Below are 16534 nucleotides of genomic sequence, written 5' to 3' on the forward strand. Positions count from 1 at the left end.
GGACATCTTTGTTTATCTCATCACAATTAAACATTCATGAAGAAATATTACAGAAAAAAGCATTTCTGGTCTCATAGCTAATTAGCACAATTTAAGAGTACCCTGTAGTTAAGCTGCCCAGCCTCTCTCTCAAAGAAAGTGGGGATCTGAATCTAAATTACAAGTGCTCTCCTCCCCCTCATCTGTGCATTTTCAAAACCAGGATTTCAGTCCTGCTTACTAACCCATATCTGACCTAACAAAGAGTACAGACGTGCAGGAATAAACTTCTAAGGTGTATTTTATTTAACTTGCTTCGTAGAGAAGCACCAAATTTCCACAGGATTGATGTCATCACACATGGTCTGGATTTCAGCCTGTAACAATCAGTGAAAAATAACTAAAGGGACACACGCAAAACAATGCAAACTTGCTATTTACAACAAAATCAGTGTTTTCAGAAAATCAAGGAATACTGACAGCAAGCACATAGTCTGTACCTCTCCATGCCCACATACATCCTTACACTGCTATTACAATATTCTAATAGATTGTTTCTCCGTGCAAGGTTATAAAAGTGTGGTTTATTAGGGTACTGCAGCCATAAACTTACGATTGTTTCTCAGGCTGAATTTATAACTAGCCATCAAAATGCATTACTACATTTCAGTCACTTCTTTTTTTGCTTGCACATTAACATAATCATCCCCAACATTTCGAAGTAAGGGAAGTTATATCTAGCTGGCATTCAAACTTACAGCTCTGTCTTTTTTAATAAAGGCCCTCCTTCTATTTTCTAAGGGCATGATGCATATGTAGGCAATCGCCAACGATGAAACCACAGCTATGTTATAAACTACCTTATTAAAAATTAAGGATTGTAATTACATATTGAAACCAAGAAAATTATTGTTCCTTTTTCCACACTCTTGTGCACAGCAGTGCTTGTGACCCTCAGACAAAGGCATATCCAAGAAAACGAATGTGCAATCAGTTCTTCAGAGTCAGCAATGACTTGGGGTGAGAGCCGGGATGCTCCTGAACAGGAAATCCTGAACCCCACGGTTCATCTGTCACGGACAGGCAGCGACCCCACTGCTTAATTGTGTGTTTAATTGTGTGTTTAATTGTTTAACTGTGCCCAAATCCCTCCGGATGCCCACGCACCAGGTTTCCTTATAGCAGCTCGATGAATTCCCATAGTGTCTGTGCACACATGATCTGGATTTCAACCAGTGAAAAGTAACTAAACGGGCACATGAAAACCAGTGAAAACTTGCTATTTCCAACGAGAGCGGTGTTTTCACAAAACCAAATGGCGAGCACCACGCTGCCGAATTAACTTCTGATATGTTTTCATTTTAATCTTTAGAGATTACAATAAGTAAATTACTCTCTTTAAGAGTACAAGAAGAGAACCCAAGGCACGGAGCGGGGAGCCGGGACATCCCCGCCCGTCCGGGCTCGCCCTGAGGACGGCCGGGCCGGTCCCGCAGCAACTCTCCCGCGGCGCGGGGTGCCCAAACCAGAGCGGACAGACAGAAAAACCCCACAAAGAGGAAGAGAAGCCGCGCCCACAGCCGCCCCCCAGCCCATGCCAGCCGGGCCTCCCGGGGCCAGCCCGGCCCGGCCCCGCAGGGTGGGCGGGCGCAGCGCGGAGCCCCGGCCCGGCCCGGCCCCCGCCCGCCCCTCGGCGCCGGGAGGCGGAGCCGGGCGGGCGATCGCGGCCCGGCCGCTTCCTGGTCACCGGAGCAGGAGGCGACGGGGGCCCGCAGAGGCGGCTGTGGGGGTCCGGCTGCCGCCATGGCCTCGCTCTTCAAGAAGAAGACCGTGGACGGTGAGTGGGCGCCCGGGAGGCCCCGCCGCGCCCCCGGCAGCGGCCGCCCCCAGCCCCGCACGGCCCCGGGTGCGGGGCTGGTCCCGGCCGGGGCTCCGGGGCAGCGGGAGCCCAGCGGAGATCGCGGCCTCGGGCCCCGCGTCCCGGCGGAGCGGGATCGCAGGGAGCGGAGCGGGAGGCCCCGGCCCGCCCGCCGTGACTCACCGGCGGCGCTCGGGGAGAGCCCCCGGGCCGGGCCGGCCCTGGCGCAGCGGGGCGGGGGATTCCTGGCGCTCCGGGAGGGGTGGGAGCCGGGCCCGGCCATCCCGGGCCGTGGGTGAGGCAGGAGGAGGAGCACAAAACAGCCAGGGGCACAAAACAGGCCCGGCAGGAGTTGTGGGGCCCAGGGGAGCCGGGACGCGAGCGGTGCCATGTGCGGGAGCCACGTCCAGGCTGCGGGAGCCGCCGCCGCCTGGCCCTGGGCTCCGCGCCGCTGTGCAAACAACTTGGTGTGGGTTCTTTGTGGCCAGGCTGATCCAAAACGCTTCAACTTCAGCAGGAATAACCATCCTCAAATGAAGCCCCAAAGGACGGCTTAGCTGCCAGCAGGCCGCTGGGCGATGCTCAGCTCTCCGCACTGTCGTGCCCAGGGCTGGCGAGCGCCAGGTTTGGCTCTCTGGTGTGTTGGGTGCCCCGTGTCAGAGCTGGTGGTGGGTCGGCATTTGAAAAGGGCTCGCAAAAAACGACGCTGCACATCAACCAATTGTGTGTCACAGCAGGGAACACGCACAGGTCCCACCTGGCTCTTCCCATTTTAGATGCAGCACCTGAGAGGGGAAGCTGGCATTAAGCTGCCATGACCAAGGAGGGATTGCAGGAGCCAGGTCAAGTCCTGTCGGATGTCTCTTGTCCAGCCTCTTTTAAGGAATGCTTCCTCCTTGCCCTGGTGTGTGAGTGACGACAGTGTGACACACAGGAGTGGCTAATGGCATAAGACTTATCTCAGAATAACCTGTCCTATTCTGACTGCTCTAGTAGCTGGGAATTCTCCTCGGTTATCAGAAAACAAACAAGAACCAAGTGCTCATCTTGGCCTTCACTTCTAAAAACAAATTAAACAGTCTGTAACTGCAGATAGTTGTTTCCAGTTTATTGTCATCCTTAGTTGAAGCCACTGTGGGAGATCAGAAACTACAGAAATAAGCATCGTGCTTACCCTTATTGTCTCCTAAGTACTGTTCTTGTTTGCTGTCACCTTGAAGTTCCTACCTCTCCAGCTCACTATACTAAGGATTTTTTTTAAAGTAGTGTAGTTAGGAAAGCCAGTCTTGTATGTAGCTATTAAGCTTTTTCTTTCAATTTCACCAAGTGCAGCTGTGCAAGTAATATACATTTATCTACCTTCAAAATTACTTGCCTGTAGCATTTTCAGAATGATTTTCTCTGCTGTTTTGCCAGTGTGAAGGATGCAGTTATATCCCATGCCATCTTTCAGTTCTTAGTTACTGTCCACTGAAAAGTCTGCATCTCCCAAGGATGCTTTTTCTGTAATACTCACAGCAGTAGTAGCATCGTAAAAACAGGTGTCATTTCCACGCTGGTTTTTTTTTAATATATATATCTTTGCCCAAGGACTGGGCAATCTCCAGCAAGGTTGGAAGAGAAAATGTGTATTCTCTCTTTAAAATGCCACTAAAGGTTTGGGATTTTTTTCTGATTCAAACCTATTGACGTTGAAATAATTCTAGCAATGGATGTTTTACAGTATTTCTGGCTTTAGGAATGAAGAATGCCAAGGCTTCTCGCTGTTTGTAGAAAAATTGCCTCAAACCTTAAAAAATGAAAAAGGTGGCCTGTGATTCTAGAATTTATCCTTCATGAGCGCTAAAGAAAGTTCATGTGACAGTCTGCTCCTTTCAAACTCCCACCCAAAGTGCAGATACAGGAGTAGATGAATCTCTCTTCCATAACAAGTGCTTCCCTCAGCAGAGGTCAGAGGATGCTGAGTCACATGCAGACGTTGTGCTCTGCCTTTGCCCGGGTGAATCACACCCAAGCACGTGCTGTAAATCCTGTCAAAAGTTAGTTGCAGCTAGCATGATTGATGCCTAGACTGTAAATAATGCTTGCTTTAATAAGAGGATGTTATCAGTATATAATTTTTAATAGTACAGTGCACAAAACTCCTATAGGTTTCACCTGACAGACAGCGTTCAAGCTTTGCTCGCTATGTCAGTTGTCAGTAAACTGAAATTTGTTGTAAAGGCCTCCACTTTCCTACCTTACTGTTCTTAAGCATTTCCTAATAGAAAAGTTTCAAACACTGTTGCTTTGTAGACTGACTTGAAGAAGGGCTACACAAATGAGGAGGAGAGGAAGCTCCCCCAGAGCAGAGTAAGGCCAGAGAAGAGCAGGATGCAGGACTTGCAGCTGGGATTATTGTCACTGTTTTATGGAGCTGGGAGCTCCTCACCTCATCTGAGATCTCATAACTCAAGGCTCCTTCAGCTGCCCTACCTGTTTCAGTTAGGCCTGGCTGGGGGAAGAGCAGTGGGATGGCCCTGACCTCAATATTGCTGAGTTAGTGCAGGACTTGCAGGAAAGTGTGTGTACAGATGTCTTACTGTGGGGTTAAGGCTCTTGCTGTGGTTATGGTGCAAAGTAACATCCTAGGTAAAGGTAAAACAGCTTTGTTTTTAACAGGATATAGCCCACACTGCTGACACAATGACGTTGTATACACCAAATTGTATTTTGCTAATATTTTCTGTATCTGAAATGTTGACACTTCACTCTGCGTGTCTGCACGGTGCTTAGCAGGTGTTTATGGAGTATTGAAAAGCTTTGCCCAGCTATCAATGTTTTCTTTCCAGATATAATAAAGGAGCAAAATCGAGAGTTAAGAGGTACACAGAGGGCTATAAGCAGAGATAGAGCAGCACTTGAAAAACAGGAAAAACAACTGGTAAGTATGACAGGGAACTTTATTTTGCTCTTTAAAACACACACACAGACAATAAAAAACTTGCAAGATTTTAAAGATACAAATCAATGCATAATAATGAAATACTAAGAACAGTTGTCTTCCCCTTTTCATTTCTTAGTTAAAATTGTGTTGGAAAATATTTACCGTCTAAAAGTGATTCTCAGCCTTTGACATAGGAAAATCCTGAAACAATGTGTTTAGATAAAATAACCACTTTGGGTTTTCCCTACAATTCCCAGCATTCTGTGTCCTTCAGAAGGTTTTTTTTTCTAAAAGGGTTGTAAATCACTTGTCTTGTGGAAAATTAAAAAGAAGTAGAAGTGCTATCACGTTACCATGACTGTCCAGTGGGAGAGAGTACTTGAAAAACCACAGGATGTCATGAGTACCCCTAGAGTTGTTCTTTTCATTCAGATAGAACTTCCCTAAAATTAGCTGATCATAGTAGGACTGTTTGCCTAAATTAAGATGTATTCAGAAGTTAATATGTGTGAGCTTTCAAGTACTCAGTGGCTGAATGCTGCACCTGTGTGGCACTATAAGAGGAGAAATGGATGTGCCAGATGGTGGGGTTTGATGCATGAAGAATGCTCAGACTGTGGGAAAAGCTGTGCAAATCCAGCCTGTTCCAGCAGCTATTGAGGTGGTGGTTTGTGGCAGCAGGTTGCATGAATACCAAGAGCTGGGAATAATAAACTAAAAGATCAGAGAAACTGTTTCTGAAAGCCTTGGACATATAAAATATAATAGGTTGCTCATAAATAAGGCATTTTTTCCAGTATAAAATATTCCAAATTTGGAAATAACCTTAATTTTAGTGACTATTCAGGCTGAAGTGTTGATTACTTACCACACTAAATGGTTTCAGATTTCTGGAGGAGAAAGGAGCAGTGAAATATGTCTTTGGAAAAGTTAAAACTTGCTGCTGGAATGAGAGTAGCAATGGACAATAAATATTGATTTTCAGTGTCAGATCAGGTGGAGAAGGATCAGGGGCTTATCAGTCAATCTCAAAACATTTCATTGTGTGCTTTCTCTTTTTTTCTCCCCCTTAATTTTAAGGTAATATGCTGAGAAAACCAAGTTATGCAGTTATATTATTTCTACATCTAAAAATACCTTAATGTATGCAGACGGTTCTGTTTCAGTTCAGTAACCTGATATAACTGTACAAATTTTGATTTTTTTCCCAGAAGAACATGACTGACTTCAATAAGCTTGCCCCAGACCTCTCTAAAGCAGATAATGTACACCCAATTTACCCAAATTCTTTTTAATTAGGAATAAAATCATCTGTTTGATTGATAGGGTTTGATTTCTGCAGGTGGATTATCTGCAGTGATTTAGCAATGGTTTGTATTTTGCTTTGAAAAAATCAGTTTATAAAAGCTATGTAGGTGTTTCAACTTACTGAGAAAATCCCTATTTTCAAACATTTGCTGTTAAAATTTGGGGTGCAGACTAATCTCTCCAACCTTCACAATACTTTAGATACAAAAAAAAAGGGAAATAATATTCTGGTGATGTTATAGGAATTTTTGTGGCTTCTGTGAACTACATTCAAAGAGCACAGCTTTACTTCTATTTCAGGCCTCTAAGGTTTGAACAGTCTCATGCTGCTTCATTCTGTACCTTCCTGGATTAAAAATAGTGTGTATGACACACCCTTTAGAAATTGTGAATCTGCAGAGGGGATTTTGTGCCAGAGCCATCTCTGGAATAAACTTAACTGTGAACTTTTCTGGTAGTCAGGCTAATGCAGTGGGCCAGTTTACATCTGCCTTTAAAGGTGACGGTTCTGCATGTCCTGGGGACTAGAATTTATCTTTTCATAGCTTCTTAGAAGTGCAGTGTTCTGGATTACCAGTGCACATAAAGTAAAGCAACTGCATACCTATAGCAGGCATATTATCCTGAATAATCCAGGAGAAAGCTGGTCTTTAAAAGCTGCTTTTTTTTAATGGTAAAAATCAAAATGGACAAATGGACATGTACAGAAAACTGAGCCACTGTGGCAAGGCCTGCTTAAAAAGGCTGTAGAGGAAAAAGTTGTTGCAATTTTTACATTACCAAGTCACAGATCAGAAGGCACACTTTGAAGAATCCCAGCTGACAACATTATTTGTGCCAGGCTTTTTCCTGGTACCTCTGGGCTAAACAGATTGTTATTTCTCTTTTAATTGACAGATTGGGGTTTGGTTTTCTGAGACAGAAGTGTCTTTCTTACAGCATAAGCACATGTTAAATTATGCTATTTTTATTATTATTTAAGTCCAGCTAAATTATAAGGGTGAAGAGCCTATACTTATTGATCATCTAACTTTATTGGTCATCTAACTAACATCATTATTGGTCATCTAACTTTATCTACTCCTTCCCCAAAAAGGCTGTGAGGTTCTCTTGAGGCTGAAAAAAAGTTGAAAAGAACTCTCAATTTCTTACATGAGTGATGTTGTTTGATTGCAAGAAATCAAACTTGATTAGAGTCGTGGCACCAGTAGGTGACTGGACATCATAATTCCTTCACTTTTTGGGGCTTTTTTTGAGGTGTGGCTGCTTATCCAGATACAGAATTGAATGTGCACATGGAAGTGAATGTGACATCATGCAGAAATTGAAGTCTTTGGGGGAACTGTGTGCTACCACACTATAATTCAGTCTCATTGAGTTTTTTCCTTGCGGTCAAATCATACGAGCATGACATTGATTCTGCTGAACAGCCTTGTTAAGAAAGCAAGGAACTATTTATATAAATTAAATGTCTTAAAAGATTCAAGAGGATAGTTAATTTTTAATTTAATTATTAGCGGTAAGGCTTAATTATAGTCTTTGCGCAAATGGAAATTCTGTTGAGTTTATCTCACTCCTTTTTTCACAGGAACTGGAAATCAAGAAAATGGCTAAGACTGGTAACAAAGAGGCCTGCAAAGTGCTGGCAAAGCAGCTGGTGCAGCTGCGGAAGCAGAAGAACCGAACCTATGCTGTGAGCTCCAAAGTCACTTCCATGTCCACTCAAACCAAGGTCATGAACTCCCAGATGAAGATGGCAGGAGCTATGTCAGCTACAGCAAAAGTAAGGCATCACCAGATACTCTTTTTTTATATTCAAATGCAGCATATGGTTGCAAAAATTCAGTTATTTTGGATAACTGCACAGGGGTGGTGAGGCGACAGTAGGGAAACATAATTTAGGTTTATATTATTACATTTTTGTTTGGTCAATCTATCCATATAACACCTACATACTTTTTTGGGCTAGACATCTGTCAAATGTTTACATGACAAAAATAAACTAATGCCAGTGAATGAACTCTTTTAGTACACAAAAAAAACCCCAAACCCTGCTGCTACAGTGCCTTGCCCGTATTTATTGTCACAAGCAGTTTTTACTGGGAAAAAGTAGGGCATGATTTGTCTAGAAATCAAGGCACTGTGTCACAATAGCTTTACGGCTTTTGAAATAAGTAGGTTATTGCTTTGGATCTAAAATTCCTAAAAAAATCTAATCTGGAGTTTGCTGTCATTCTCTCTGTGCTCTCTCAGGAAAGAGTATTGCATTAAGTTTCCTCCCAGATCTCATCTCATAAAAGAGTGAAAAATCTCAGTTTTCTGGGTTAGATGTGAACTTTCCCCTATTTCCCTGAATTGATAAAGAGAGATTTGGCTTTTGATAAGGAGGACTATTCAGCTCAAGGTGCAGGAAGCAGAATTATTATGCATCACTGTAGACCAAGCTGGGCTTTGATCCCAGTCCAAGTTAAATCCAGTTAAACACAGCAATGCAACTCGGTGCAGAAAGGAATTACCACAACGGCTTGGTGGTCAGGTGCCTTTCAGACACAGCATGAGGGCAGGTTCCAGCCAGCCAGTGATACAGAGCTGTGGCTCTGCAGCAAATTTACACATTGGACGTGTCTGACTGATCAGGTTCAACACCTTACTCAATATTGTTACAGCAGCACTCATGTGAACAAGTGGGTCTTGCTTTTTAATTATTACATGGGTGACTTGTTTTTATCTGTGATAGATCTTGGATTAAACGTCTCAAAACCAAAGTGTCACTGGAGTAGTTATGAAGATTAGGTCAGTAGAAAAAAAAATCTAAAAATATTTTTAAACAGCAGGTAATTGTATGTACTATTTGTGTAACATTTTTGGAGAGAAAGGTCTTAAATTCTTTTGATCACTTTTAAAGTGAATATTTTGCCTCATCAACACGGAAAGCTAAAAGAACTGTTAATCTCATAAAACCCTCAGTGAAAAATTTTTGGGATCAGTTGCCTTAACAAGGCAAATATGTATACTTTCAGTATACTTCTTAGCATATATGTTGCTAATTTTGAACATAGTAAAGTCCAGTTAAGTCACCTGATTATTTTTTCATGCACCTAACCCTTATTTTCTGAAGATATGTAAACTCTCTATCAGTGCAGATATTTTTGACATCCATTTATACCAACACCTTCCAAGTCCAGAACAACTTCTTAAATTCAAATAATGCAACCATGAGCACAGTCTTTGAAATTCAATTAACATTCGTATCATAATGCATTATTACCTTGAACAAACTCAGACATGAAGGCAGAAGCCCTTCTGTGAAGCCTGGCTTGATACCATCTCTTTTAATTAACCAAGTCTTCTATCTTCTCAAAGATGGTTAAATTTTACATTTGAATTCCTTATTTCTGTATTTAGAAGCTGATATCCCACAGTAACTTGCTTTTTAGGAAAGAAGGAAGTGCCCCATAGCAGTGCCCACAAAGGCAGTAAAATGGGTGAAGTTTATTTCACTGTCACAGCAGAATCTCCACCCATCACACCAGTGCTCCCTAAACAAGCACTTCCTCAACACTTGGATATTTTCTTTCCAGAGAAAAGTAATTTTTCCATTAAATTGTAACATCAAGAAACAATTTAAGGCCTGTCCTCCAGCAGTGGTTCAAATAAATGGTCCTTTCTGAATAAGAACCTGCAGCCACTTACTACTTTAATGTGCGTAGCCTGCAAGTTAGGAAATGTTCCCCATTATTTTCATTCAGATCAGTTGGATTTTTCCTAATAAAAGGCCAGGGGAGGGTCATGGTGCAAGAAAGATGCACACATTTAAAAGTCTGTCTATTAGGACATTAAATAGCAATATTTCTTACTAAGTGCAGGCTGTACTGTTGATCTGTCACTTACTTAATGTTCTCATGGGATGTAGAGAGAACAGGAAAGTGAAATTTGGATTAAAGCATTTTTCTTAATGAATGCACTGATATTTACTAATGTCTCATTGTATGATTTAAGAGTTTTTTCCATATTAATAGACAATGCAAGCGGTTAATAAGAAAATGGACCCACAAAAGACACTACAAACTATGCAGAATTTCCAGAAGGAAAACATGAAGATGGACATGACTGAAGAGATGAGTAAGTTCTGCAGTGCAGGGGACAGCTGGTTGCTCTTGGCAGTTTGAAATTTATTTCTGTAGTTAATGAGATTGACAGCAAAAATGTAGAGCAAACAAAACAATGTATGTCTGAGTAGGAAAGCTGAGCCTTAGACTTCTTAGAAGCTCTAGGTATTAAATCTAGAATCCATTCCTTCCCATGTTCTGCAAAAGATTCATCATATTTTTAGAAGGAACATTCTGGGGGGAAAGAAGGTTTGAGACCCATTCAAGGCCTTGATGGTATAACTGGTAGGGAGACTTGAAATTTTGCCTTAATTTAGATACTGATAATCTCAGGTTTCTGCACGTGGTGGTATGATATGGTTCTGTCTCCTTTTTCTTAAATTAAGCCACAAAAAACTTTTTGGGGAGCCAGCAAGTCCCTTGTTCCTGCATGTGTTCACTGTTAGCTAATTCCTGGTGTTGCTCACAGTCTTCTCCCCATCCCAATCCCTGCCTCTTTGTTGGTCATATTAAGTAGCACGGACTCAAACCAAGATGGAAACACCTCAACTGCACGCAAGTTATCTGAGTAGTTTACAACTTGGCAATGTACTTGGAGGAAGAGGAGAGGAAAGGGATTTTTATGAAACTATACGTGTTTTGCAGAAATGTTAAAATCTAATGTGGGGGGAGAAAATAGCAGCTGAGCTCTTTTGGTGGAACTGAGCATTTTTATGAAAAAACCAGCCATGCCTTACCCTGTTGTTGCCCTGGCTGTGCTCACAGGCTTTGCAAGGCAGAGCTAAGGAAGCCTCTCTCACACCCAGGTGCCTTCTGCTGGTATCTCACCCCGTGGTATTGCTGCTGTGTTCTGGGAGGGTAGAAAGATGGTACTAGGTCATGTTAGTCACCTTTTTGCTTAATGCAGTCTGTATTTTTTTTTCTTTCTTCCAAGTTAATGATACTCTGGATGACATTTTCGATGCTTCTGATGAAGAGGAAGAAACCCAAGATATTGTTAATCAAGTGCTCGACGAGATCGGGATTGAAATCTCTGGCAAGGTATGTGTGGTTTTGCACAGCTTGCGCTTTTTCCCCTGCATTCCATTTTTAAAACATAGTTTATTCTAAAAGTCAGCTTGTCATAACGTGCATTGTTCTGACTGAACCTGTCTCTCCTTGCAGATGGCCAAAGCTCCCTCAGCTGCCCGAGGTTTGCCCTCTGCGTCGGCCTCGAGCGCCGCCACCATCTCGGACGAGGAGATCGAGCGCCAGCTCAAAGCCTTGGGCGTGGATTAACCGAGCCAGCGCAGAGTCTGCCTGCTGGGTGCCCAGCCCTGCACACATGTGCAAAGTGCAAATACTCTTTCAATGCAACTGATTTCTAGGAGAACCCTGAAGTCTCAGAAATGACAACTTGAAGATGAATTTGCAGAGAAAAGTACTTTTTTTTTATCTATTGCATGGAGTCTTTTTGACTGTGGACCGACCAGGGGTGTGGTTCTAACAATAAATTCACTTACACCCAAATCCAGATCTGTCCTTTGGATTCAAAGTTTTCTTCCATCTCTGTTCCTGATCTGTCTCTAGAACTGGCTATTCTGTGGCTGGTCATGCCACTTCCTAGGACAGCACCTATGTAAAATTTATCATTTTTACAAAACTATCATTAGAGAAACATTTAGTCTGTCATCTCTTAGCACAAATGAAATTTCACTTTGGCTCTTAGTTGGAAACTTTTTTTTCCATGAGAAATAGCTTTGAATGTCTAGCTAATTTAGGCAGAAAGAAAAAGCAGTTTATGTATTTCTTCAAAATTCCTTTTGAGCTGATGAAATAATAGCTTGTTATTCCTCTTACCAGAAGGAAAGGATACACTCCTTGTGCAGTTAATTTTTCTTATGGAAGAGGAGGTACATTTGTTAGTGAAATTTGTTGCATGAAAGGCACTGATTGAACTCTATTGTACTGTAACATAGCTGGTTTCAACAGAATTGCTGTGCCTTTATGTATATAAATCTTGTACCTTTGTGATTTTCTTTCAGAAGGAGTCTTTGAAAGGTGAGTAAGCTTAATAATTAAGATGGTTTTACAAAATGCTTTGGTGAGATCTCTCTGTACACTTGATGGGACTCAGTGCTGAAGTGGAGAGATGCACTCATTCAGAAATGCAACTTGTGCACTTGAAAAAAGGACATTTGCCTGAAGCAACATTTGTATATATTTTAGAGTACTTCTTAATGGAAGATAACTGCATAATTGTATTGTTTGCTAAGATGCAACTGATCACATTGATAAACTAAATCTAAATATTAGTTTTGAGAACAATTTTGGATCATAAATGATAACTACTTGTCTAAACACTATAATAAAAGCATTCTGGTTCTGTGAAGGTTTTTCTATGGTCTCTGAACTGCATTAACACAATTCTAGCTTTAAGTGGAGTATGCATTGTGCTAAGGAATAAGAACTGTTGATGCTGGAAATAGGCAAAATGAGAATGCAGTTCCCAGCTATTACTTTGTGGATGGTGTGATATTCCTCAGCCCTGACTCTGCTGGAGATATTTACCTCTCAGTGTTGATTTAGTGGTGCTGCTCATTGAACAGAAACAACAATCATCTTGGCTTTAAAAAGAGAAAATCAAAATACCTCCCAAAAGCAAAACCAGGAAAACTGGAGGGGAACAAACCTCATAAAGAGACTTTGCTGTTAGGCAAAGTGTAGCAGGAAACCTCAGTGCTGCTGTTGCACCATCTACTGTTTAGGACTGAAGTCAGCAAAGAGAACTCATAGGAGAGCCTTTCTCAGGTTTTAGGCCTAGAATTGCAGGTGTTCTTTCTCTTTCAAAGAAATAACGCAAAACTGAATCTGTAAGGTAGTGGGTAGGAATGTGTAAGTTAATATATTGCATATATCCAATATGGGGTGATTTTTTTTTACAAGTTATTTTGTAAAAATCTAATAAAAGGCTTTTTATCCCACAATGACTTTGTCCTCTGTAGGGTTAGACTTACACATCTGTCTCTTACCGGGCTTTTTTTGTGAGCTCTGATAAATATTTCTTTGACTTGCTTTGATAAAACACCATCATATTTATAGTAGTTGCTCATGGGGCTTTGATTTAATATTCAGTAAAGACTTGTTCAAGTTTGCATTCCCTTGTCTGGAACCTCATGCCCAAGTACTGCTCTGTGGTGTTGAAAGAGAAATCATAATGTGAACACAGGGATAAATTGTTAGTGGTTGTCTGTAGTTTGGTTGAACACCAAGGCTTGTGTCCTTTCTGAAAGAGGTGTGCAGTTGATTTTTAGTCACTGTCAAAATTGGGCTAAATTCCATAATGAATTCTTTCCTCTGGGTCTTTGAGGAACAGGAAGAAAGGTATTGCTTTTTTGGTGCCGTTATGACTGCTGAACTAAGGCTGGTGTCAGTATCAATCCTGTGGTTTGTTACAAGTTACCTTTTCAATCCTGCAGCTCTAACCTGTGTAAAAATCATTGGGTAGCAGAGTGAGAAGTGCTGTAGGTTTGTAGACTTGTTATGTGTCTGCAGTTATGGTCAGTATGTTGGATCAGTCTAAAAAAATGCACCCCCTGCTTAGATACAAACTTAAAACAAAATTAAACTTAGATTTTTTTAAATCACATTGAGTGATTTAAAAAAAAAAACAGTGAAACCACCTCAATCCTTACCCTTCTTTATCCTTGCTAACACCTAAATAGGAATTCGATCTGAGTCTCATCTGGGAGCAATGTCACAGTTGTGCACACACCTAAAAATGGCTCTACCCAAAGCTCTACTCCTCAAGTGCCCAGAAGCAATTCCCAGGGGAGCAATGAGAACACAATGAGCATCAATGACGCTTCCTTCCTTAATCCTCTTCCAATCTCTGTTTCAAAAATAAAGTACATCCAGAGCCCTGTGCAAGTTCTACACACACCAGCTCTAAGTGGCTTTCTCAGCTGAGAACTCCTCCATACAAAGGAACTTTTGGCACCCACGTTTTTGTCCGCTGATGGTTTTTTCCCAAGCGTGTTAAAAAACACCACTTTGTTTCGTTTAAACTTCTTTCCATCTTCCTGTATTTACTCCTAGTTCTTATATTAGGCAGGCAGGTGAACAGCCTGCCTCCATCAGCATTTTAGAAGAGTTTATAATTGAGCAGACTCTAGCATTCATTGCACACACATTAAATCTAGCAGAGAGGAACTTCAAATGAGTCACCTTACCTTTGCTCAGCAGCTTGGCCTGTGCTTGGTGGGTTGTGTCCCTCACATGAGGGCATCACAGTTCTTCAGAGACAGCTGAACCTCAGATTTAAACGTTGTGATAACATCTTGTTTTGCCCTCTAGTGTGGTTTCAACACACTAAAATTACCATGGGAAAACAAGAGCAAGAAAAAAGAAAACCACAAATATCTCAAAAACAGCACAGCCCACCTTGGTTTAATGGCCAGCTAAACTCCTGCAGATTTATAGAGCTGCTCCTTGAAAATCCTGCCTTTTATGCAGGTTGGGTCCTCCCCTCCACCCCAATCAAGTCCTAGAGGAAAAAAAATGAATTGCCACTTTCTGTAGGTAAAGTTCCAGCTGCAGCCATTGAAATTGATTTCACCCAGCTTTTCTTCTTTAAATAATTCTAATTTGTTTGTATTTCTGTGGCAGCAGGTAGGTGGGTTTAAATGGTGGTTGCTTCCCCTAGCTGGCCTTTTGTCATTCCTTTGCAAGACAATTTTGTTATGTGTCACCTTTAATTTTATTTTACTCTGTTGCTGCAATTAGCTGTCACTTGTGAGACTTTTTGTGGGGCAAGAGACCCCCACATTACAGTGAGGCTGCTCTGGAACTATCTTTTAGAGCATTCTAAAATACGCTGCACCATGACTTACAGATAAAAAAAGAGTAAAGTGTTACCAAAACAGAGATACAAACCATTGCCTGGAGTGCCAAAAGTATAGCAATACTTTATTGGACGAGGAGGTTGGGAAGTATAGGCTGATAGCATTTCTAGGAAGCCTTTTATAATTAAGAAAATAATTTAGAATATAAATAAAGTTTTATATATATACCAGATAGCGATTTCAACACACATAACATTTGACCACATCACATGAAAGGTACACCAGTGCATGCCACCACCTTTGCTGAGTGCTGATCCTCTCAGCTGAACTTTTTTTGTAAAGTTCATGACCTGCTGGTAACCTGTGGTGGATAAAAGTATGCACCTTGGTTTCTGCTATAGCAATGAGCTACGTGATGAAAGTAGCCTGAAGGGAGTACATGGCCACAGTTTGTCTCCTTTGAGTTACTAAATTGAAGTTTTCTTCTTAGTTAAGGGCTTAGAGTGCTGCATTCGTCCATAAAAATGTGGGTTTTTTTAGAAATTCAGGAGTCTGATTTCCATTGTTGAATATGCTTACGGTCACTGTAATAAGTATCAGAGATAATTTAATGTACACTGGAGAGTGAGCACTTAACTTGTACATGCTGCTTCTAAGTGGTCTTGGACATTAAACTCCTCTGGCTTTCTGTGGGCCTATTATATAGACATTTTCTAAATCATCAGGTTTGTTTTATGGAAAAATAAAATGCATCTGGCCAGTGCTACTTGCGTGTACTCACTTAATTTCAGTCCTGGGAAAATAGTCAAAATACTTATATGGTAATGGGCTAATTCCCATAACAATGAGCAGGGCTGATGAGATGGCTGGATAATCTATCCCTGGTGAGTACTACAGTCATTAATTCAGTTTTCTCAGTGCCTGCCTGATAGGTGGAGTTCTGGCACTGGTATTTTTTCCCCTCGATTATCTCTAGGCTAGAGGATGACAAATAAGGGATTATTTTCAATTAGTGGGGTGTAATAGAGGGGGAATGTGCAGTGCAATAAATTGTTCTTTTGTATACTTTTTAGCTTAACACACCATCTCTGGTGTAAGTAAGTCCACACATGGTTTCAATCAGAAGAAAGTACAATGCAGAGAAAGACCAATGTAATAAAAGCCCCGATAAACTATTTTTCTTCCCTTCAGGGCACAAAGTCTTGAGGTCAGATAAATTGTATTCCTGTTTTTATAGCTAAGCCTACCCAAACCAAACTTGGAGGCACATAACAAATTAGCAAGAATTACCTTTGATAACAAGCATTATCCAAGCCACTTCTACTTGACACCGGGTCAAGGCAGTCAAATGCTGGGCTGAGACAGAGCACGCAGCAGGAGCAGTGTGACACCTCTGTCCTGACAAGCTCACAGTGCCTTAATTAATGACAGCAAAATCCTTCCCATGCTACAGCTGCTGGTAGCATGTAGGAGGAATGAGTGGTTTACTGATTTTTCTCTTTTTTAACACCACAGTATTTACAATATTTAC

The 16534-nt window shown here is 41.5% G+C and overlaps 1 protein-coding gene across 1 annotated transcript; it reads left to right on the plus strand.

The window, feature by feature from the left end:
- Nucleotides 1-1677: 1677 nt before the first annotated feature.
- Nucleotides 1678-13146, plus strand: CHMP2B (charged multivesicular body protein 2B). Its single transcript, XM_030959765.1, has 6 exons — nt 1678-1816; nt 4669-4760; nt 7660-7854; nt 10091-10193; nt 11115-11221; nt 11345-13146. The coding sequence occupies exons 1-6, from the start codon at nt 1783-1785 to the stop codon at nt 11456-11458; spliced, it is 645 nt and encodes a 214-aa protein (XP_030815625.1). The 5' UTR covers nt 1678-1782; the 3' UTR covers nt 11459-13146.
- The last annotated feature ends 3388 nt before the right edge of the window (nt 13147-16534 follow it).

This window comes from Camarhynchus parvulus, chromosome 1 (assembly GCF_901933205.1).
Source record: "Camarhynchus parvulus chromosome 1, STF_HiC, whole genome shotgun sequence".
Lineage (NCBI taxonomy): Eukaryota > Metazoa > Chordata > Aves > Passeriformes > Thraupidae > Camarhynchus > Camarhynchus parvulus.